Here is a 22,455-nt window from a genome sequence, read left to right as displayed (position 1 = left end):
ACTACTGACCACTTTTTAAGCGCTCAATCCTAAAAGACATTTTGATTGGAACTTTGAGAATTGACAGGAAATAAGTGGGAGAAAGTATAAACATGATTACACAGGATTTATTTGGCCACCAAAAGATAAGTAGGCTCTTTTCCAACTATTTAGTTGCTTGGAAATCCCTTCAAGAGTGGATCTCAAAAGAAAATAGCTCTTGAGTAAAGAAGGGTACTCGAGAGCCGTTTTCCATTCATTATTGATTGGTTAGGTACTCATTAAGGGGAGGGAGGGAGGAGTTGTTTTTTTTTTTTTCCCTTCTTGTTCATTACTGTTTGGCACCCTTGTATGCCCCTGTGCACTATAGTGCATCCTTTTTTCTGGGAACTTTTAATAATTGTCTACTTGTCGAAAAAGGGATAAAAAGGAAAAAGAGTAGGGAGATAATGGACAGTCATAGATTACATGATGGTTTGTATGAACAGGTGGGCTTTTTGCTTGCTTGGTTATAACTTGTTTTATTCTTGATCTAACTGAACTAAAGCTGCATTGAGTTAGTTTGCTTTCCTCATTGATCATATTCTGGTATGTCAAGTTAGAAATTTGAAAGTCTTTACGGTTTTTTTCTTTTTTCTTTTTTATAAAGAAATTGTAAGAATTTGAGGTAAATTCTGAGAATTACTGATTGTGACATATTTTACTATATATTGAGATATTTTCCCATTTTCCATTTTTTTTATATAACTCTTCATGCAACTTAATCATCTAACATTTTTTTTTTTCGATAAGTAAAGAGAATTTCATATATAAAGAGATGCCAAAAAAGCGACTCAAGGTATACAAACTTATACGCCCACCACCAATAAGGCCAAAGAAAAAAAAGGAGAAGAACATCCAGCTGGCCCAAAAAACAACCTTAATAGGATCCCAACCAATCAATAAAATTAACCATAGTTAGAGGGCATTCAACTATAAACAACTTAGCCTCAGACCAAAGAGAATAAACAAAAGAGTATTTCAATCCCTGGATTGACAACACATCATCCTTGAAAGCCAATCTATTTCTCGCATTCCAAACCGTCCAAAATATATAAAAAGGAGCCGCTCTCCACACCTTTCTGCGCTCTTTGCCCACAAAAGAACCATGCCAGCTAAGGAGAGTCTCTCTAACTGAAGAGGGTAGCACCCAAGAGACCCCAAACAAAGTAAAGAGTAACTCCCATAGGACCCTTGTTTTTGAACAAGAAGATGGTCTCTAGTCACCTCATTCTCAAAACACATAAAACATCTATTTGCCAAGACCCATCCTCTTTTATGAACAAGATCTAGGGTTAAGGCTTTACCCCACGTAGCCTCCCATGCAAAGAAACTAATTTTGGGTTGTACCCACACATTCCAAATACAGCTAGAAGGAAACAAATAAGGGCAGTCCGCTTCTAGAGCAAGATAGAGAGGCTTGGCCGAGAACTTGCCACTCTTTGTTTCGGTCCAAACCACCATATCACCCACATCTCCAAGCACTCTCTTCCCGTGAAGTCACTCCAGGGATCTTTCCGCCTCCTCCACCTCCCAATCATTTAGGGCTCTTGAAAAACAGGGATTCCAACCCCCCCAACCGAGGGGTTCCAAAAATCCGCCATCCAAGCTTCCTTGTCAACAGACAAAGCAAATAGTGAAGGAAAAGACTCACACAAAGGGGAATCCCCACACCATCTATCCTTCCAAAATCTCACCCTCCTCCCATTGCCTACATTGAATGAAATCCGAGTGTAGTGGAAATGCACCACTTGATCCACCTTATCCATTTCTCCCCAAAACCCATTTTCTGCATAACTGTGAGAAGAAAAGACCAGTCCACACCGTCATATGCCTTCTATATGTCAAGTTTGCACAAAATACCATTCTCGTTATTCTTCAGAACCGAATCAATGGCTTCATTAGCTATTAGCACTGCATCTAGGATTTGTTTACCCTTCACAAAAGCCCCTTGAGCCTTAGAAACCACTTTTCCAACCCCCTTTTTTAGCCTATTGGCTAAAACCTTGGCCAACCATTTGTACAAGCTTCCTACTAAGCTTATGGGCCTAAAGTCCCTTAAATCTTCAGCCCCCACTTTTTTTGGGATTAAAACCAGAAAAGTTGCATTTAGACTTTTAACAAATTTACTATGTTCATAGAATTCCCTGAAAAAACTCATCACATCATCCTTCACCAAGTTCCAAGCAAATTGCTAAAAAGCCATTGAAAAACCATCAGGCTCCAGAGCTTTATCCCCACCACATTCCAATAGCGCACCATACACTTTCTCTTCCGTGAATGACACCTCCAAAGCACAAGCATCCATATTCTCTAGCGTTTCACACTGCAGGCCGGATAAAGGAGGGCGCCAGTCCCCCAGATAGGACAACAAAGACCTAAAGGCATTTACTATCCCTTCGCTGATCCCATTCTCCTCCGAATGCCAAACACCATTAATCCTAATTCAGTCCACATTGTTTCTTATTCTGTAAGCATTTGCCATCTTGTGGAAGAAGCCCGTATTTCTGTCACCCTCTTTCAACCACATTTCCCTAGATTTTTGCCTCCAAGTAATCTCTTCTAGTAAAACCCATTTTTAATATTCTTCTCTCGCTTTTCTTCTAGCTTCCATCTCTTCCAAAGACAATCTGTTAGTCTTCTCCTTAGCATCCCAAAACTCCATCTGATCCAAAGCCAAATTCTTCCTGTATTCAACCCTGCCAAAAGCATCTCTGTTCCACTCCTTCAATTTAGACTTAATGACCTTTAGTTTTTTAGCCAAAATAAAACTTACTGCTGTCCCCCTCCCACCAAGACTTCAATAGATCCTTAAAACCCTCCACTTTTAGCCACATATTCTCAAATCTAAAGGGGGAGGGTCCTCTTCTCAAACCCCCTCCTTCTAACAGAATTGGGAAGTGGTCAGGCACTGGTCTCGGGATGACACATTGCCTCGAACCACTAAAACGGCAATCCCACTCCTCATTAACCAAGAAACGATCTAGTCTTGAAAATGACTGGTTATTCACCCCTCCACTCCAAGTAAAAGGACCCCCAATTAGAGGCAAATCCTTTAACTCTAAGTCTTCTATTACTTCTGAGAACCTTCTCATGTTTGAATTCAAACTCCCTCCTCTACTGTGCTCTTCAGGGCTTAAGATGACATTAAAATCGCCAGCAACACACCACGACCCATTTCAAAGGCCTTTTAAGGCCCCCAACTCATCCTAGAAACACTCCCTGTCTCTCCTCATGGTTGAACCATAAACCCCTGTAAAAGTTCACATGAAACCATCCACACAATTCTTAAAATGGTAGGAAATTGAGTATACTCCCTTTTCTAAGTCGATCAATTCCAACACCCTATTATCCCAGAACACCACTATACCACCAGCCGTACCCCTTGAATCCACAGTTCCCCATTCTAAAAATCTCCCCACTCCTAAACTACGAATAAGGTCCCTTGACATATCCTGGATTTTGGTTTCTTGCAAGCAAACCAAGTCCACACTATTCTTCTTAATCAAAGCTTTGATCACCTTCCTCTTATCACAATTATTAGCCCCTCTTACATTCCAAGAAAGCAAACGGATCTTCATCTAGACCTGCAAAAACTACCCTCTCTTCCTCCTCCTCCTCCTCCTCCTCTTCCACCTCCACCTCCACCTCCAAGATAATTCACAATCCATTCCAGCTTTCTCAACTCCCTTTCAAACTTTGATGACTCCAATTTTCTCTTTTTCCTACCATCCAACTTCCCCTTCTTCCCCTTCAGAATTTTCCTCTTTTTTATTCTTTGCAGCAAAAACAAAATCTCTCATTCGAAGCCCTCCGTTGGCATTCCAAGGCATCGGCTAAACTTAGCCAAGCAATTGGATTGCCAGCACGGCTCACTCGCTTCGTTCCTATCCTCCATAACCTCTTGAAAAACCCTTTCTGAAGCATCCTCCATCTCCTCCTCGATAGTGCCATTAGCCAATCCCGACAAACCAGAGACCTCCGCCTCCCTTCCATCCGAAACCATCCTTAAGGGGCCCAAATCTGCTCCCCCAACTGTTTCTGAGCTACAATCCCGACCGCAACCCCCATTAGTGGCGACGATCACCCCATCCCGCCCAGAAAGAGTAGAAGAAGAAGAGAAATCCGGCTTCCCCAACGAGAAAAGAGACCAAGGATAAGAAACTGTGTACTTGGAAGCCTCCTCCATCAAAGCTTCGTCGGTAAACTCTGTAATATTTAGCGCCAGTGGAGACGACCCCAATTGGAAGCCAAAAACTTCCCCGTCTGGTCTCCCACAGTTCACCTCTTGAAATCCCCCGGAAGCCCTAGCCTCAAATAAAGCTTCAATAGTGGGTTGCCCCACCAAATCTGGGCCTTTAGACAGATCCGCCTTGGGTCGGCCCACTTCCAAAATATTTTTTAAAGTGGTGCCAAACAGGCCCTCCTCATTGGGCCTCCTCTCCATATCCGTCTCCAAATCCCGGCCCAAAGATCTATTAGCTTGGGCTGCAGACCCATTATTTGAATCCTTCTCCCAAACAGAAAGCAACCTACCTCTGAACGTACCCACCTCTGCCCCTTTTGTCGACATCAAGTCAGTAAAAAGCAGCCTCCATATCTTTTCTGCAGCAAGTTTCTCCACTTTCAAGCGGCACAACCACCTTTGCAGACTGCTCAGTGGACTGAACCTGCTCCACCTTACAGTCGGCACGTGAAGCACCTCTTTCATCATCCCTAACCTCCTGCTCTTTTCCCAACCCATTTTTGATCACTGGAATCACTTCGGACACCCTTGGAAGCACCTCCCAACGCAACTTTAATAAAGTAAATTACTTAAAAATAATTCTTTTCTTTTTTATCTTTTTCTATTAGCCTCTTGGCGTGAATTGTATGTCCTGTGTATTCTCGCCCACTAGTGGTTTTAATATATTCTCTTGTTCGCCTATCTCAATATATATATATATTTTTTTCTACTTATTTTTCACAGGACCTTAATTTCTGGAAGAATTTACTTCAAAAAGAAGATAATTAGTTGTGAATTGTTGTTTAGTAATTCAATATTTTCTTGTACTTTTAATATCTTTTTTTGATGGGATGGCTCACTACTTTGATATGCAAAAAAAAGTTATGCTACAAATAACAGCTAATTATCTTAATTTTGTATTATGCCAGTCAGAGTGTTAGATTCTCATCTTATTTTCACTTGAAAAACCATTTGTAATAAAAGAAATTGATATTTTATGACTTTAGTGCTCAAATATGGTTGTTATAAAACAAATCAAAATGCAATTCACTTTATTTTGACTAGAAATGGTCATTTTCTAATGTTAGTGATAGGAGTTCACTAATGTTTTGTGATTTATCCTCTTTGTCACAAGCATGCACATGTTACAAATTATTACAAACCCAAGTTGTTAACTTGTATAAGTTAGATGTGTGTTCAATATAACAGAACATCTCTTATTCTTAAGAAGGAAAGATAGGACTGTTTTGGAGCACATGGGATGTTTTATTACAAGACTGCCCATTAGCATGCCAGTTTTCATTTTATACATTACAGACCTACCTTTTACATTCACATGCATGTGTGTTCTTTTCATCATATTTTGATTGTAACTGGTGTATTATACCATATAAAAATGCCTGAAGTTTTGTTTCAGATTTCCTTATTTTAATTTTAGCTTTCGGTTTTAAATTTTTTTAATATCAGTGCTTTTTTGATATTTCATTTTATATTTTTATGTATTTCTATTGGATCAATATCAATATTTCACTCCTTGGTTGAGGTTTTGGACATTGTCTTTTGGAAGTTTGAATCCTGTTGTAAATAAAACATTGGAGTGATTATTGCCTACCAAAAAAAAAAAAAAAAAAAAAACCCTATAATATATAGTTGTTGATAGATACTATAGTTATAGGTTTTAACTTTCTATAAGTTTGTTCTTTCTTGCTTTGGTTTATTGCTTCTATTTCATTATTATAAAAATTAGTTTTGTTTTGACATTCCAGTCAGACACCGATGCAGTTTCATCAGTTTTCTGTGCTCTGGAGTCTATTCATGCAGCACTAGCAGTTATGACACATAATGACATGCCAAAGCAGCTTTACAAAGAGGAGGTACATGGTTTATTCTTAGGTAGTTTATTATGTTCAGCATGATTCTATTTAAATTTTTGCTAATGTCCACTTTATGAAGTGCTTGAAATATGGTCCTCTTTTTCCTGTGGTTTTGTAAGATTATCCAACCATGTCAACTGATTACACTCTATCCATATCAGATCATTGAAAGAATTCTGGAGTTCTCTAGGCATCAGATAATGGACATAATGTCAGCTTGTGATCCTTCATATCGTGCTTTGCATAAACCAAGTGAAAATGGGGTGCTTGAGGGTAGGCCTTTTGACATTCATTAAAACTGGGCATTTACTCTGTTTTTCTTGATGCCACTGTTTTCTTCCATGGAACTTTGGAAAGTGCAATATTTGTGAACTGACTAATTTGCATATGGATGTTGTTTTTGTTATCTGTCTAGCGTTGTTCAATGTTTAACTGACTCGGGCTCTTTTTCACAATTTTATTTGTCAGGTGAAGATGATGAAGAGCTGGATGCTGACTTTGGTTCAGCAAGCAAGAAACGACGTAAGAGTGTCAAAGCAAAGAAATCAGCAGCTAACAAGTGTGCTTATCAATATGCTGTTTCCCTAACTTTGAACGTTAACTCCAAAATGAGATGTTTTCTTATTTTATTTGCCTTTTGCTTTGACAGGGTTTCTACTGCTGTGAATGCCATACTTCAGAAACTGTGCACTATTCTTGGTTTTCTGAAGGATTTGTTGTTGGTGGAGCGCCTATCAGATAGTTGCGTTCTACAACTAGTGAAAACAAGCTTTACAACATTCTTAGTGGATAATATCCAGCTCTTGCAACTAAAAGCAATAAGTTTGATATGTGGGGTATTAAAATCTGTACCCTCTCTATCTATCAAAAAAAAAATCTGTACCCTCTGCTTTCCATTTCTCTTGACAGCTTGTTCTTTATGAGTGTCCATGTGTTATTTGTTCTGAATTAATTAGGCATCTTTGGTTATGGGTACAGATATTCTACTCATACACGCAGCATCGCACTTATGTGATAGATGAAACACTTCAGCTGCTTTGGAAGTTACCATTCTCAAAGAGAGCAGTAAGAGCTTATCACCTACCTGATCAAGAACAGAGGCAGATTCAGATGATTACTGCATTGCTGATTCAATTAATTCATTTTAGTGCTAATCTTCCTGAAGCTTTAAGACAAGCATCAAATGGAAACACCATATTGGACGTTTCAATTGATTCCAGTTACCCGATTAAATGCCATGAAGCAGCCACAGAGGCATGTTGTCTCTTTTGGACCCGTGTCCTTCAGCGATTTACAACAGTAAAAACTCAGGATGCCTCTGAGTTGAAAGTGATGATGGAGAATCTTGTTATGGATTTGCTGACAACATTGAATTTACCTGAATATCCTGCTTCAGCTCCTATTCTGGAGGTAATATATTATATGCATACAATTACAGTTCCTAAATGCATTCTCTTTGTTTTCATTTTAAGGGAGAGTTACTTGCAGGTTCTTTGCGTCTTACTGCTTCAGAATGCTGGGCTGAAATCTAAAGACATCTCTGCACGTTCAATGGCCATTGATCTTCTTGGTACAATTGCTGCAAGGTTGAAGCATGATGCTGTTCTTTGCAGCAGGGATAGATTTTGGATATTGCAAGAATTGGTTGGTGGAGATAGTGTTGATCAAACTCACCCTAAAGATGTCTGTTCGGTCTGTATGGATGGAAGAGTTGAAAGGGCATTGTTTGTATGTCAAGGTTGTCATAGATTTTTTCACGCAGATTGCATGGGAGTAAGAGAACATGAAGTTCCTAGCCGTGGCTGGTACTGTCAGTTCTGCCTCTGCAAGAAGCAACTTCTTGTCTTACAATCATACTGCAAATCACAATGCAAGGATGATGAGAAAAGAAATCGTGCTCGGTCAGATAAGAATTCTGAAGCTAGTGATCCAATTACAAAAGTTGAAATTGTTCAGCAGATGCTTTTAAATTACCTGCATGATGCTGGCTCTTCTGATGATGTGCATCTCTTTGTTCGCTGGTTTGTAGCTCAGAGAAACCTCTTTCATTATTAATTTGGTGTTTGCATTGATGTTATAGGTAAGATCTTCTTTTTGCAGGTTTTATCTTTGCCTGTGGTACAAAGATGATCCAAAGTCCCAACAAAAGTTCATTTACTACCTTGCTAGATTGAAATCAAAAGCAATTGTGCGTGATTCTGGGACTGCTTTCTCATTGTTAACTAGGGAGTCGGTCAAGAAGATAACACTAGCATTAGGACAAAATAATTCTTTCTCCAGAGGGTTTGATAAGATTCTTCATTTGCTGTTGGTTAGTAAAATATTTTCTTGCTTCATGTTCTATTTGGTAATACAAGTCTTCATTCTTACAACATGATTGATTGCAGGCAAGTCTCAGGGAGAACTCTCCAGTAATTAGGGCTAAGGCATTACGTGCAGTAAGTGGAAACATTTCATTTTTGAATTGTTAGTCCATGTATTGTAAGTTTCAAGGAGAACTCCGTCCTTTGAGCTTTTCAGAACATTCACCTCATTTTTTTTTCCTTTTATGTTATTAATGAGAATAGGTTAGTATTATCGTGGAAGCTGATCCAGAAGTTTTGTGTGAGAAACGTGTCCAAGTGGCTGTTGAAGGAAGGTTTTGTGACTCTGCAATATCTGTGAGAGAAGCAGCCCTTGAACTTGTTGGTAGGCATATTGCTTCACATCCTGATGTTGGTTTGAAGGTATCTCACATTAAACCTGATTCATCCCTCAATACATGCTAGGGAGGTTATTAAGTAATTATATCTGCTTTTATGTTTCCCCCCCTAATTTGGGTGTTCTTTTGCAGTATTTTGAGAAGGTTGCCGAGAGAATAAAGGATACAGGAGTGAGTGTACGGAAAAGAGCGATCAAAATCATCAGAGACATGTGTACTTCCAATGCTAACTTCTCAGAATTTACAAGTGCTTGCAATGAGATCATTTCTCGTGTTAGTGATGAGGAATCTAGCATCCAGGTAATTCAGAGGCAATGAAGAAATTTATTCTTTTACTAAATGGTTTATACATATCAAATATCTTCCATGTGCTGGTCTGAAACTTCTAACTAGATGTGAGGTGCTTTGAAATAGTTTTCTGAAGTGCCTGGGAAAAAAAAATCTTAGAAGAAACCTTTTTTTCTTTTTTTAAATACTTGCTGTTGATTCGTTTTATACATATTTCTAGATTGGTAGTAACTAGAAAGGCGATTGAGTAGATTGAGAAATAAGATTGGAATGATGGATGGATTAAGTTTATAGGTCTTCTGATCGCATTTGGACCTTCATTAACTGTATTAATCAATTTAATTCAAATTCAGAGATGAGACATGGGTTAGATACATTAGGATATTAACAGCCAAACAGTTTTTCATATTCTATCTCCAGCATTATTGTTTGTGAAAAGTTTGTTCATAAGTTCACAACCTATTATCTGTATTCTTCCATTTACAGGATCTTGTCTGCAAGACATTTTATGAGTTCTGGTTTGAAGAACCATCTGGTTCTCAGACTCAGTTTTTTGGTGATGGTAGTTCTGTTCCACTGGAAGTTGCAAAAAAGACTGAGCAGATTGTTGAAATGTTGAGAAAGATGCCTAATCATCAACTTCTTGTTGCTGTCATTAAGCGCAACTTAGCCCTTGATTTTTTCCCTCAATCAGCTAAAGCTGTTGGGATTAATCCTGTCTCATTGGCATCTGTTCGTAAGCGTTGTGAGTTGATGTGCAAGTGCTTACTAGAAAGGATATTGCAGGTATTCTTGCTGTTTATTGATCCACAGAACGTTTTGGTGCTTCACTTGCTTGGATCTTAGAATTCTTGGAAACTCTGTTCTTTGTCAGGTAGAGGAAATGAACAGTGAAGAAGTTGAGGTGTGCACACTTCCCTATGTCCTGGTCTTGCATGCCTTTTGTGTTGTTGATCCAACCCTGTGTGCTCCAGCTTCTGATCCTTCCCAGTTTGTAGTCACTCTACAGCCATATCTGAAGAGTCAGGTTATTAATTTCTTATTTTACATTTTCTAGTAGAAATAAGATAAGTACTACATCTATAGAGGGGATTTTTATTTGGCATTGTTTTGCTGAAATTTGTTAAATTTATTGTGATTGCTCATGTTTAAGAAATAGATTTGGCGTAAATGTTGCTTGAAGAGCTGTCCTTTATGGCTTCCTCATTCCCCACCACCTGTCCATCTCTTTTTGGATTATGGCTAGTAATGCTAATTAGCAAAAATTCATTAAGATTATGGAAAGGATGTGACAGTCAATGCTATGGCCTTCAGAAGCTTTCTTTTGTGCAGCTTTGCTGCTAGTCTGAATGCAAAAAAGGGAAACTTCAAACCTGGCTGTTCACATTCATTATAGAACATTCAGTACTCTTCTTTTCTTTTTATATGTGAAGTGATTGCTGTTTATTCACCCTTTTCCATTATCATTTCTTCTTTTCTTTTTATGTTGGCATTCTTGTTTCTATGGAGGTGTGACTGCCTTCATTGAGTGGTTTTTGACATTTCGTGATCCACTTTTTTTTATAGAATATAATTTCCAACTATCTTACAAACTTGAGAGGCTCTTCCCAAAGCTCCGGTCAATGTTGTGGGGTAGTATTTTTGCACATAACAAATCCATAACGTTTGTTTCTATATGAATGATGAAAACCTATCCTCTTACTGTGAATACTTAAATTATATAAAAGTTATTTGTATAAAACCTGTAATTAAGATTTGCATCACCAACTTTATTTAAATCAACCAATGAAAATTGGTAAATTTACTCAATCCTGATGACATAACATGGATGCACCTTTTTTTAATCTTTGGCATCTTTGATTTGCTTTTTTCTTTCATGGCATCTTTGATCTTGTAAAGCTTTTTGTGGATTCCTCAAAGTGAGAATTTTATAATTCAATTTCAAGTTAAAGATATTCACATCAAGAAAATTTTTAATACCATTTCAAGTTTTCACATCAAGCAATGAAGATTGGGAAGGCTACTCAATCCTAATGTGACATAACATTGATATACATGTTCATTACCAGTTTCAATTAAGTTTCTTGTTGGTTCCTCAAAAGTGTAAATTCTATGTGTGTTCTTTTTAAAAGAAAAGAAACTCCATATGCTCTTATCAGACAACTTAAAAAATGCAGCTAGAACTGCATCCTAGTCGTCAAAAAATGTTATTCTTAGCTTCTGAATTTCTATTGTCATAGTCTGTTGCTAATTTCTGTTCCAGTCTAAGTTATAAAGATGTGTAAGAGCAATTTAGAAATCCCGAAAGCCTCCATCTTCTTTCTGAATATGATATTGAAGAAATCCTACTGAATTTTGATCTGATTATAGTACAATTATGTGTTTTAGCATTTTTCGTGCTTCTTTCTCTCTCTTGCTATGAAGGTTCAGAAGCTGAAAGAAAGCTGTAGAAGTTCCATTAACGTTGCACAAATGCTCTTTAACTTTCTTTTTCTTTCATTCAGGTTGATAATCGAGTAGTTGCAAAACTACTGGAAAGTATAATCTTCATAATTGATGCTGTTCTGCCCCTGCTTCGAAAGCTTCCACAGAGTATTCTGGAAGAACTTGAGCAAGACCTAAAGCAAATGATTGTTAGGCATTCTTTCTTGACTGTTGTCCATGCCTGCGTCAAGTAACTTACATTCCTTGTTTTTATTCTGTTATTTTTACTTCTGATTTTGCTGGTTCTTAAAATTTTCCCATTATTTATCTTTCAGAGTTACTATTCTTATTTTATTTTATTTTTTTACTGCATAGAATTGGGTGCTTATAATGCAGATGGTCAGATTATTTCAGTAGTGGCTTTAGAATCTCATGTATGTTTGTCAGATGGAATATAATTGATGATTGTAGTGGAGCTTTGAACTCCTCGGTTTTCATGTTGTTTTTACCCGCTTTGATATTCATCCTGGTTTCTTCATCTATGTTTTGGACCCATGGCTGGGTGTCACATGTGAATTACTGATTTCTGATCATTCATTTGAGAGTTCTGATGATTTTCTTAGCTCGATCTGATATGTGTTAGTATTTTTGGTGTGCTGTTCTGATTTTCTTTTTCATGAAAGGTGCCTTTGCTCAGTAAGTAAAGTAGCAGGAAAAGGTGCAAGTGTAATTGAGTATCTTATTCAAGTGTTCTTCAAACGTTTAGGGGCCATTGGGGTTGACAACAAACAGGTTGGTAGTTACTTCACTGAATGTTATGCTTTTGAAAACAATCCATTAGATGGTCTTCATGTTTTATTTCCTTTGTTGTATTTCCATGCCTATGGTAAAGATCTAGGTATTGTATCTATTATTTGTGGTTGTACAGTTTCAATTGATGCTTCATTGGTGCATGAGATGAATTGTTTGGATATTTCAATTTTGAGAAGCGAAAGTGACTTTAAGACTCGATTTCTACTACTTATGCTATAAATTGTCCTTGAAAAAGGAGCTTGCATTTTTCTTGTTTTTGAGGCTGAGCTACTGCAACTCAGGCAGTCTTAGGCTATGCATCATCTGTATTTATAGTGTGTCTACGCTCATTTGTCTGTGGAGAGATGTTGTCTATATTCCAGTAAATCGGATAATGAGTTACATGTAAGTTGGAGTTTTGTCACAGATGATTTCAATAATTCATATTATGACATGATCCTCAATGGAATGCTATAGAAAATGGATGAAAAATATTAGTTTACAGTAAATTCCCAATTCAAGAAGAGATTATATACCCTTATTCCCTTTCAATTCTTGTTATTTTTGTATTATTTGTTGTGATATTATCCCTCAACATGCACTTGAGGCTTGGCTCAAGTGGTAAAAGGTTGGGAGTGTTTGTGGGAGGTTCCAGGTTTAAGTCCCAATGGGGACAAAAATTTGCCTATCAAAAAAAGTATTATCCCTCAACACCTTCTTTTTCGATCTCTAATTCCTTTTCATGGAGTGTCTAGAATTTTCCTTACTCATGTATTAAGGTTGATGGTCCAGAATTTATATGCTTTTGCTATATATATATGGTTCTCCACTTGTAAATTGTATAGTGTGTTGTTTTTCTGTTTCTTTTTTTGTTTTGTTTTTTTTTATTTTTTGGTGTATCATATTACATAATGTATTATAAATTTTTTATTTTAAAAAAAATAAATAGAAGAAAATATATACACATATTCCATTTATATGTTGCAGGAGTGAAGTATTAAGCAATATATTACTAATTTCTTAAAAGATACAAGATTAAACTAGGTAAATATATGTATTTGATGAAAAGTTAAGGAATTTGTTTGTTAGTTTTTTTTGTTAATATATTCAAATTTCAAATTCGAATAGTATGAAGTTAGATTTTCTTTTCCTGTTTGAGTAGTTCATATTTTCTAAGGAAGTTGAGGTTCTAGGGTGAGATTTCTCTCTATTTATTCCATGTATTAATATGATTTTAATAAAAGAGAGGCTATTTTTCTCCCCACGTAAACTTTCATGGTATCAGAGCTTTGGCTTTTGATCAGAATTTGTCAATGACTGGTGCTGTTAAGAATAATGCATCAACAGAGGAAGCTTTGGAGGGTATTCAGTTTAGCCCTATAGGTTCGTTCAATAGCCCACTCCTACTCCACAGCCTGAACCTACTAAACAACCTTCTCCTCCACGACTAGCCTTAGAAACTAATATTTTAGGTATTGAAATCAGGGGAGAGCCCTCTTTAATGCCATTAACTGATCAAAGTCACAAAGGAATAGATGTTGGAAACAAATCAAGTGGGAAATTTTTTAAGGGTATTGTCTACTCAAGAAAAAACAAAATTCAAGGAAAGGGTAACTCCACTTTGCAACGATCTCATGAATTCAATCTGAGAACAAATTAGCATTCAGATCCCAAGTTAGGTCCTTTGTGTTCCATATCACAATTTGAATCACTTGGTAATCTTGATATTCCGATTGCCCATCGAAAGGGTGTTAGACCTTTGTAAGAACAAAATTTAGGAGGTAGTGACCTTACCTGGAGGTAAGTCTACTGTTGGCTGCAAGTGGGCGTTTACAGTCAAATACGACTTTGATGGCTCATTGGAAAGATATGAGGCTCAATTGGTGGCCAAGGGTTTTCGGTCAGACATATGACATTGATTGCTCATAGACATTTGCCTTGGTTGCAAAGGTGATTATAGTAAGAGTGCTCTTGTCAATTGCTGTTAATTTAGATTGGCCACTGTGGTAGCTTGATGTTAAAAATGCTTTTCTTAGCGATGATCTAGAGGAGGAGGTATACATGGATTCCCCTCTTGGCTTTGAAGAAAGATTCGGTTCCAAGGTGTGCAAACTGAAAAAAAAAAAATCCTTATATGGACTTTAACAATCCCTTAGAGCATGGTTTGAGAAGTTTACTCGATCAGTTAAAAGGCAAGGCTACCTTCAAGGATAAACAGATCAAACCACGTTCATGAAGTTTTTAGTTGAAAGGGAGGTTGCAATTCTAATAATCTATGTAGATGACATTATTCTCACGGATGATGATGTAATGGAGATGGACAGGTTATAGAAGGGTTTAGCTTCAGAGTTCGAGATTAAAGATCTTGGGTCCTTGAGATATTTCCTTGGTATTGAAGAGGCACATTCCAAGAAAGGGATTGTTGTATCTCAATGAAAATACATACTATGCCTTTGAGAGAGACAAGAATGATTGGTTGGAGGTCCTCAGGTACTCCCATAGATCTAAATGTGAAGCTTGGGAAAAAGGGGAGGGAGTTTCTATGGATACTGCAAGATACCAAATGTTGGTGAGCAAGTTAATCTATTTATCCCACACTTGACCAAATATTGCCTTGCTGTTACTATGGGGAGCCAGTTTATGCGCGCTCCATATGAAGAACATGTTGAAGCCATCTACAGGATTCTGAGATATTTAAGAAGCACACTACACTTGGAAAAGGGTTATTCTTTAGGAAGAATGAATAACGAAGCATTGAAGTCTATATCAATGCAGAGTGGGCCAGATCCATCACAGATAGAAGATTCACCTTGGGGTATTTTACCTTTGTTTGTGGTAATCTGGTTATTTGGAGAAGCAAAAAACAAAGTGTAGTCACCCGAAGCAGCATAGAAGCTGAGTTCAGTGCAATGACACATGGAATGTGTGAAATATTGTGGTTAAATTGAGTCCTAGAGCAGCTAAGGAAATCTGTCTAGCATCCCATGAAAGTATATTGTGACACTTCATAAAGGAGAAACTTGAGGTTGGTATTATTTGTTTGCCATTTGTTCCGACCATACAACAAATAGTAGATATTTTAACCAAGAGGCTCATGAGACCTAACTTTGAGCATCAAATCAGCAAGTTGGACATGATAGATATCTATGCTCCAACTCAGGGGCGTGATGAAAAGTTAAGGAATTTGTTAGTTAGTTTTTTGTTAATAAATTCAAATTTCAAATTCGAATATTAGGAATATATTAGTAAGTTGTTAGATTTGCCTTTTTTGTTCGACTGTTTCCTATGTTCTAGGGAGGTTAAGATTGTGTGAGATATATCTCTATTTATTCCATGTATTATTCTATTTTAATAAAAAAAAAAAAAAGGAAAAGAAAGCTATTTTTATGTTATCAGCTTTATAAAATGAACCGTTTTAATGGTTAGATTCCTCACAAATCCATGCAATGTGCATATTGAGTTTTTAGCAATGACTTTTAGTTCCAAGTATGCTATAAATATTGTTATGCGAAAAGTTTCCATTAGTGCCCAACCTATATGCCAAAAAATAAACCATAGTCATATAATTAGAAGGATATACTAGCATGTATGCACACAACACACTCGGAAGTGTGTATGCTATCTTGAAAGTTCTAACTTTCCAAATTCATTACCATTTCCCTTCCTCCAAAGTGGTCAAACACTTGCAAATGAAAAGTAGTATACTAAGCAGAAGTCGTCATTCATATATCATTTTCAATATAACACGATCCTAATATTCATTGGAGCAATAATTTTGCCCAAGCTTCTATGCATGCTTTCGACAACATTTGTAGTGTTTTCATGTGGGATCATTTTCTACCTTCCCTTCCCTTTTGTTGTCCATTTCTAGATGTAGGTTTTTATTTTAAACAAGTACTAATCTTTTTTTTTTTTTTTTGAAAAATATTTCAAACTTAGTTATTCTTAAGAACAATTGAAAATATTCAAAGATGGTTGTATCATAATATCATGAGTTGAATATATCACATCTCATATTGTATATGCATTGTTAGGTACACTTAAAATGAATATTGATTGCGTGTTATATTTATTTTGAAAGTGTATTGTATTGTATTTATCAGATATATGGCAAGTCCTTGATAACAATGGGCCCAAGAACAAGGATTTTGCCCATTCAATTTTATAACCATCGCTACCTTAGTTTATTTTTTTCTCTTTTTTATGGTTTTTTTCTTTTAGAAATTATGTTATAGTATTAGGAAATAAATAAATAGATGGTTTGATTTTTCTGCTAATTTCAGCAAGTGGGCCGATCTCTTTTCTGTGTTGGGCTGCTTATCCGCTATGGTAACTCTTTGCTGAGCTCCTGCAGTGACAAAAATGTATATGTTACAAGCAGCCTCAACATGTTAAAAAAATATCTTCAGGTGGACGATTTTTTTGTAAAGGTTAGGGCTTTGCAGGTAAGCCATTTTCTGCTCTTCTTAGGTTTCCTGGAGTCTGAGTTGATTTTAAATGTGCTGATGTACCTTTTTGACTTTTTGTAGGCATTAGGATTTGTTTTGATTGCTAGGCCTGAATATATGTTGGAAAAGGATGTTGGAAAAATATTAGAGGCAACATTTTCTTCTAGTTCTGATGCTCATCTTAAGGTACTAATTTATCTCTTTTTTTCATGCTACAATCTTTTCCATCTGTACTGAATCATTCTGCTGGCCAGATGCAAGCACTGCAAAACATGTACGAGTATCTTCTTGATGCAGAAAGTCAAATGGGACCTGATAAAACCAGTAATGATGTAGTTAATTATTCTGTAGAAGGTGGTCAGAGTGTGCCAGTAGCTGCAGGTGCTGGTGATGCTAACATTTGTGGGGGAATAGTTCAGTTATATTGGGATAGTATCTTAGCAAGATGCTTGGATGTCAATGAACACGTCCGCCAATCTGCCCTCAAGGTAAGAATTGGTTTCTGCATCATTGTCCCAGTTTGCTTGTGATCTATGCCAAGGTACAAATAACAACAGTGGCTGTAGTTCAGTGGTTGAATGGTTTGGCCCAATTGGATGGTCAATGGTGAAAAGCAAATGGGAAATTAAAAAGGGATTGTTAAAGCTTTATAAATGACTTAATTCACATAAATAAATAAATTTATCAAAATCTAGCTATCTATGAGGCCTTCAAAATATTTGTATCAGTTCCTCTTAAGACCTGGAATGAATAGTATTGATGATTCTAATGGTACAACCAACCTATGAGTCCCACCAAAAAATGCTAACAGGAAAGATTTTTAATATCTAACTTCTTGTTCATGGAGTGGTTTCTATGTATTTTGAATCTCTTGGGATCATTGTTATTGCTGTTCTATTGTTTTTACCTTTTTGAACTTTGGCAATGCAGATTGTGGAAGTTGTGTTACGCCAGGGTCTTGTTCACCCTATTACTTGTGTTCCATACCTTATAGCACTTGAAACAGATCCTCAGGAGGTGAACTCAAAGCTGGCTCATCAGTTGCTGATGAATATGAATGAGAAGTACACTCCCCTAGATGCTGCTAAATTTTTTTATTCTGTTGATGGCCTTTGACAGCTAATAAAAGCATATTTTCAGGTATCCTGCTTTCTTTGAAAGCCGTTTGGGTGATGGCCTTCAGATGTCATTTGTTTTCATACAATCGACAAGTGGCTGTTCTCCTGGAAATTCAAACCCAAAAGTCCAAACCAAGGTACCTGGAAATATGAAGGGGAAATCTGATGGTGGCAGTTTTGCCTATGCAAGGCTTGGAGTTTCTAGAATCTACAAGCTTATTCGTGCAAACCGTGTCTCAAGGAACAAATTTATGTCTTCAATTGTTCGAAAATTTGATACTCCAAGCTGGAATCATTCAGTAATTCCTTTCCTGATGTGAGTTCTGTTACTTATGGTGGTCATATGCTTCTTCTGGAATGTCTGTCAAGTATAATGATTTCAAAGTTAGTTTCCTTTTTCAGGTATTGTACTGAAATTCTTGCTTTGCTACCATTCACATCACCTGATGAGCCCCTGTATTTGATCTATGCTATTAATCGAGTTATACAAGTTAGGGCTGGGACACTTGAGGCAAATATGAAAGCCTTGAGCTTACACTTTTCACAGAGAGATGTCCATAAGATTCATCATGAGAATGGGATTGCTGAACAGGAACCAGCTTCTCAGCCTGTATCCAACTATACAACATTAATGGATGTAAATGGTGCAGCCAAACTAGAGCCAGCTGGTCAGCCTGATTCAGATCATGCTACATCAATGAATTTGAAGACATACATGACATGCTCGGACAGTTCTTGTGATATATCAAAAGATGATCTGCAAAAAATTCAGGTTTTGAAAAATCCTTTGATCATTATACTATTTCATCCTCTGGGAAAGGAGCATTGATTTCTATCATTCATTAAAATTTCTTACTGAAATACCCATGGTTTTATCTTAGGCAGCTGTTGTCACAGTGGTTGATTCCATAAGATGACATACTTTAAAATTTCTACCTGAAGTTCCTATGATTTAACTTGCTTCTGTTGTCACAATATGTTTGGTTGATTTCTAATATTGATGTGAAATTCCTATAAACATGTATTTTGTTGCAAGTCATAATAAGCATCAGGTAATGTTCCATGTTTCTGCATAATTGTTGTTATATTGGAGAACTTTCTTTGCTTTTACTCCTCATTCTCTGTGATTCTGTATCAACTTGAGAATGTATGTGATTTAGAGAAATGAGAATTTCTTTTTATCTGGTTTGCTGCTTTCAATTTGCTCAATGAAATAGATTTTTTATGTGTTTGAATTTTGTGGTGTCTATACAGGCAGACTGTCTTGCAGCCACTGCACTGCAACTTCTCCTGAAGCTGAAGAGGCATTTAAAAATTGTGTATAGCCTCAATGATGCCCGATGCCAGGTGAGGTTAATTAATAGTTGTTTCTGCTATTACTTAAGAGAACTGTGTATAATTATTCAGAATATTTAATTGATTAACCTAATGCTTATATGATGCTTGATTCACTTGTTCAGGCTTTCTCTCCAAATGAACCACTAAAAACAGGAGAGGTTCTCACCAAGCAGAATATTCCCTTTTACATTACTGAAATGCACATTGATTCGCCCACCACTCATCAAGAATTGATGCAAAGATATCAGGTAGTGTGAGCTTTGATGTGAGGAGATATTTCTTCTCTCATATTGTTTTTTTTTTTTTTCTTTTTTTTGTAGCTTTCCCTTCCTTTATTTATTTATTTATTGCTTCACAATATAAATATGATAGCAAAATCATAAAACTCCAAAATGTCTTCAAACTAACAAAAATGTATTCAAATTATACAAGTTGTATAATTTGGCAATTACTGCACCAGTTCTCTAACACTCCCCCTTAAAGTGGTAAGTGAATGTTTTTCATTCTTACTTGTTTATGACAGATTGGAATGGTTGAGTTGTTAGTCCGTTAGTCAGTATGTCGGCCAACTGTCTTTCTGAGGATATTAAGGGGTGCATACCCCACAATATCTGAGGAGTTGTTAGTTCCTTTTGGGTCAATAACTTGTCTGGGTTTGAACAGTTATGTTAACCATGCCTGGTTTCAGCTGCCCAAGGTCATAAATGCTTGATAAATTCTTACTGGCTTCATTACTGTGCAGGAGTTTAAGAGTGCCTTGAAGGAAGATACAGTTGATTACTCGGCCTACACAGCAAACATCAAGAGGAAGCGTCCAGCCCCCAGGAGAGGTGTTAAATCTGGTCGTATGATGGGTGGAGATGATGAAGATGAAGATGATGATGATGAAGATTGGACAGGTGGGAGGAGGCAAAGTAACAGTGTCAGGAGAGGCAACAGCAACAGAGGTGGCAGACAGCGGTTGTAGTTGTAAGTATATAACAGGTAAGCTAACATGTACATTATGTAGCTGAGAAAGGAAAAGAAATAGGAAGAAATTAGGAAGGAAAAATAGAAAATCTGGAAACAGAAGAAAGTGAAAGTAAGTGCCTTGTGGGTAATCATTGGTTGGTTGTTTGAAAGTGCTTTCTTAGCTGTTTCCATGTGTTGCTTCGCATTATAATAATTGTGCAACCATTTTTTTGGAATGAAATTCAACTTTTCTAGATTTCTGTTATGGCAGCAATGAGATTTGGCTTTTGTACGGTGTCTGATCATCCGAAAAATATGAAATTTGGAATGTTTTTGGGTTTTGTGGGAAATACGTAGAGTGGTCTGGCTGTGAACTATTCTATAAAAATTTTATCAAGTGTTTTGACACTTGATGACAAAATAAATTTAGGAATATAAGGTTTATTTATTTATTTATTTCATTTGACAGGGCTAGGACTGAGATCTTTCATTTTTCATAGCATCCTGTGGGTCCGTTGGTCTCTTAAGATGCTCATGGCGAACAAATGGAATCATTCTTTTCATGGGAGTATAAAAAATCAGCTTTCAAGTGCAGTGTGTAGGGCTGGCTTGTTGAAAATGATTTTTGTGAAAAAATATTTTTATAGAAAGTCAATTACAGTTTAAATATTAAATTGAAAAGTGGTTTAAAATTATTTCTAATAATGAGATGTATAGTAAAATAAAGGGTTATTTAATTAAAAGGGGTGAAATCATCTCATTTTGTAAATCTAATACTCAATTTTATTTAACCCTAAAGACTTGTGTTTTGGGTTTGTTTTGGGCGTTTTGACCTATCCTAGGATAGGTAGCAGTGTGCCTAGGAGCGCGAGCCCTGCCGGTTGAGCCGTTGTTAGCCGTGGATAGGCGTTTGTTAGGCTGTAAGAGGGTTGGAGTGACGTCTCATAAGGTTTGTCAATCTGCTATTAGGCTCTAGATCAAAACCCTAAAATGAGTTCAATTTTCAGAACCATGTCTAGGAGATTCAGTAATTCTCAAGATACTGTTGTAAACAGTGAAGAGATCAATTATCCTAAGATCCAAAATGATTTAGATGATTGGAAGTTACCAAAGGTGTCTAATCAAGAAATTTATAAGAAAGGAACCTTTAAGTTCTTTACAGATTATACTATCAAGACCTCTGAAATGTCAGTCAGCTTAGAACAAGACGACCAAGTCATAAGACTTCTAGATAATAGATCCATTGAAAAGCATAAGAGAGATGACTATAATTTCATACACTTTGGTATGATTTAAGTAGTAGCTAAGTTTTTGACAAGATTAGGTTTAAACACCTCTATTGTCATGTGTTTAAGGGATAATAGGCATCTCGAATATCGAGATTCTATTATAGGCGCAGTCCAAGCTGGACTGAATGATGGCCCAGTTTATTTCCGGTGCTATCCTAACTTCACAGTTAGAATAAGAGATGCAGACATCTTAGATTCCGTTGTCCTGCATATTAAGACCCATGACTTTAAGATCAAACCAAGAAACAGTTCTGTTTTAATCATAACCAGGTTTACCTATAAGAGCGTGAACACAAGCGTTGGATCTGGGGCTCTTTGCACCAGTCCTAAAGGTGAGACCACTTACTTTCACTTAGATATGCTATATAAGTCAGATTTCATCATCCCCAAGAAGATCTTGTGGAAAGATGTTGAGTTTTCTGAAAATTGGCATTTTGCTAATGCTGTTCCAGCCATTGTACAGCGATCTGAAAGTATTGAATAAATTGTTCAATATCCTGATGGAATAGGAGAACTGGTTTTCTCCAACTCTTTCAGACATTCTAGCAACCCTAGAGTTTTTGTTTATGAACCCTCTAGAGCTTCAAGCTCTTCCATCCCAGTTAGAACCACTAGGGAAGAAGAAGGTTCCAGCTTAGGAAATCCTAAGAATATTAAGCTAACAGGTGTCAGAAGTCACACCAACGTGGCTAGACCATTTTACACTGAGGAAAATGAGTCTACTCAGGAATCCCAACAGGATGAGTCCCCTGTAATGTCTCCTACCTATTCCCAGATGATTAACACAATAAGCCTAAGTGATGAGGACTTTGAGATCAATAAGGATCTCTTAAGAAAAGACTTCTATTCTGATGACAATAAGCAAAGAAATGATTGGTTCTTTAGCACTATCCCTAAAGTCATTAGAGCCATTCACCAAGAAGAATTCTATGCCTACTTAGGACAAGAAAAGAAAAATATTAAGTTTTGGATTTGGTTTGAACTCTTCA

The 22,455-nt window shown here is 36.8% G+C and overlaps 1 protein-coding gene across 2 annotated transcripts in view; it reads left to right on the top strand.

Annotated features, from left to right (window-relative positions):
* The window catches only part of LOC100249183 (sister chromatid cohesion protein SCC2), a 32,990-nt gene extending 12,557 nt beyond the window's left edge, over positions 1 to 20,433 (top strand). Inside the window, exons 6-28 of one of the 2 annotated variants that reach the window (XM_010662835.3) lie at positions 6,010 to 6,117; positions 6,279 to 6,390; positions 6,586 to 6,676; positions 6,767 to 6,953; positions 7,096 to 7,527; positions 7,606 to 8,138; positions 8,218 to 8,428; positions 8,505 to 8,555; positions 8,685 to 8,843; positions 8,951 to 9,118; positions 9,593 to 9,892; positions 9,981 to 10,133; positions 11,611 to 11,780; positions 12,214 to 12,322; positions 16,606 to 16,767; positions 16,852 to 16,956; positions 17,025 to 17,258; positions 17,701 to 17,834; positions 17,911 to 18,204; positions 18,291 to 18,660; positions 19,143 to 19,235; positions 19,349 to 19,474; positions 19,969 to 20,433. In XM_010662835.3, the coding sequence (XP_010661137.1) occupies positions 6,010 to 6,117; positions 6,279 to 6,390; positions 6,586 to 6,676; positions 6,767 to 6,953; positions 7,096 to 7,527; positions 7,606 to 8,138; positions 8,218 to 8,428; positions 8,505 to 8,555; positions 8,685 to 8,843; positions 8,951 to 9,118; positions 9,593 to 9,892; positions 9,981 to 10,133; positions 11,611 to 11,780; positions 12,214 to 12,322; positions 16,606 to 16,767; positions 16,852 to 16,956; positions 17,025 to 17,258; positions 17,701 to 17,834; positions 17,911 to 18,204; positions 18,291 to 18,660; positions 19,143 to 19,235; positions 19,349 to 19,474; positions 19,969 to 20,193 (4,527 nt within the window). In that variant the 3' untranslated portion in view covers positions 20,194 to 20,433. Of the gene's footprint in view, positions 1 to 6,009; positions 6,118 to 6,278; positions 6,391 to 6,585; positions 6,677 to 6,766; positions 6,954 to 7,095; positions 7,528 to 7,605; positions 8,139 to 8,217; positions 8,429 to 8,504; positions 8,556 to 8,684; positions 8,844 to 8,950; positions 9,119 to 9,592; positions 9,893 to 9,980; positions 10,134 to 11,610; positions 11,781 to 12,213; positions 12,323 to 16,605; positions 16,768 to 16,851; positions 16,957 to 17,024; positions 17,259 to 17,700; positions 17,835 to 17,910; positions 18,205 to 18,277; positions 18,661 to 19,142; positions 19,236 to 19,348; positions 19,475 to 19,968 lie in introns of those variants that run through there. The other variant, XM_010662836.3, reaches the window with a different exon arrangement.
* Positions 20,434 to 22,455: the final 2,022 nt, after the last annotated feature.

Source organism: Vitis vinifera, chromosome 14 (genome assembly GCF_030704535.1).
Source record: "Vitis vinifera cultivar Pinot Noir 40024 chromosome 14, ASM3070453v1".
Classification (NCBI taxonomy): domain Eukaryota; kingdom Viridiplantae; phylum Streptophyta; class Magnoliopsida; order Vitales; family Vitaceae; genus Vitis; species Vitis vinifera.
This window is presented reverse-complemented; position numbering and strand designations above follow the sequence as displayed.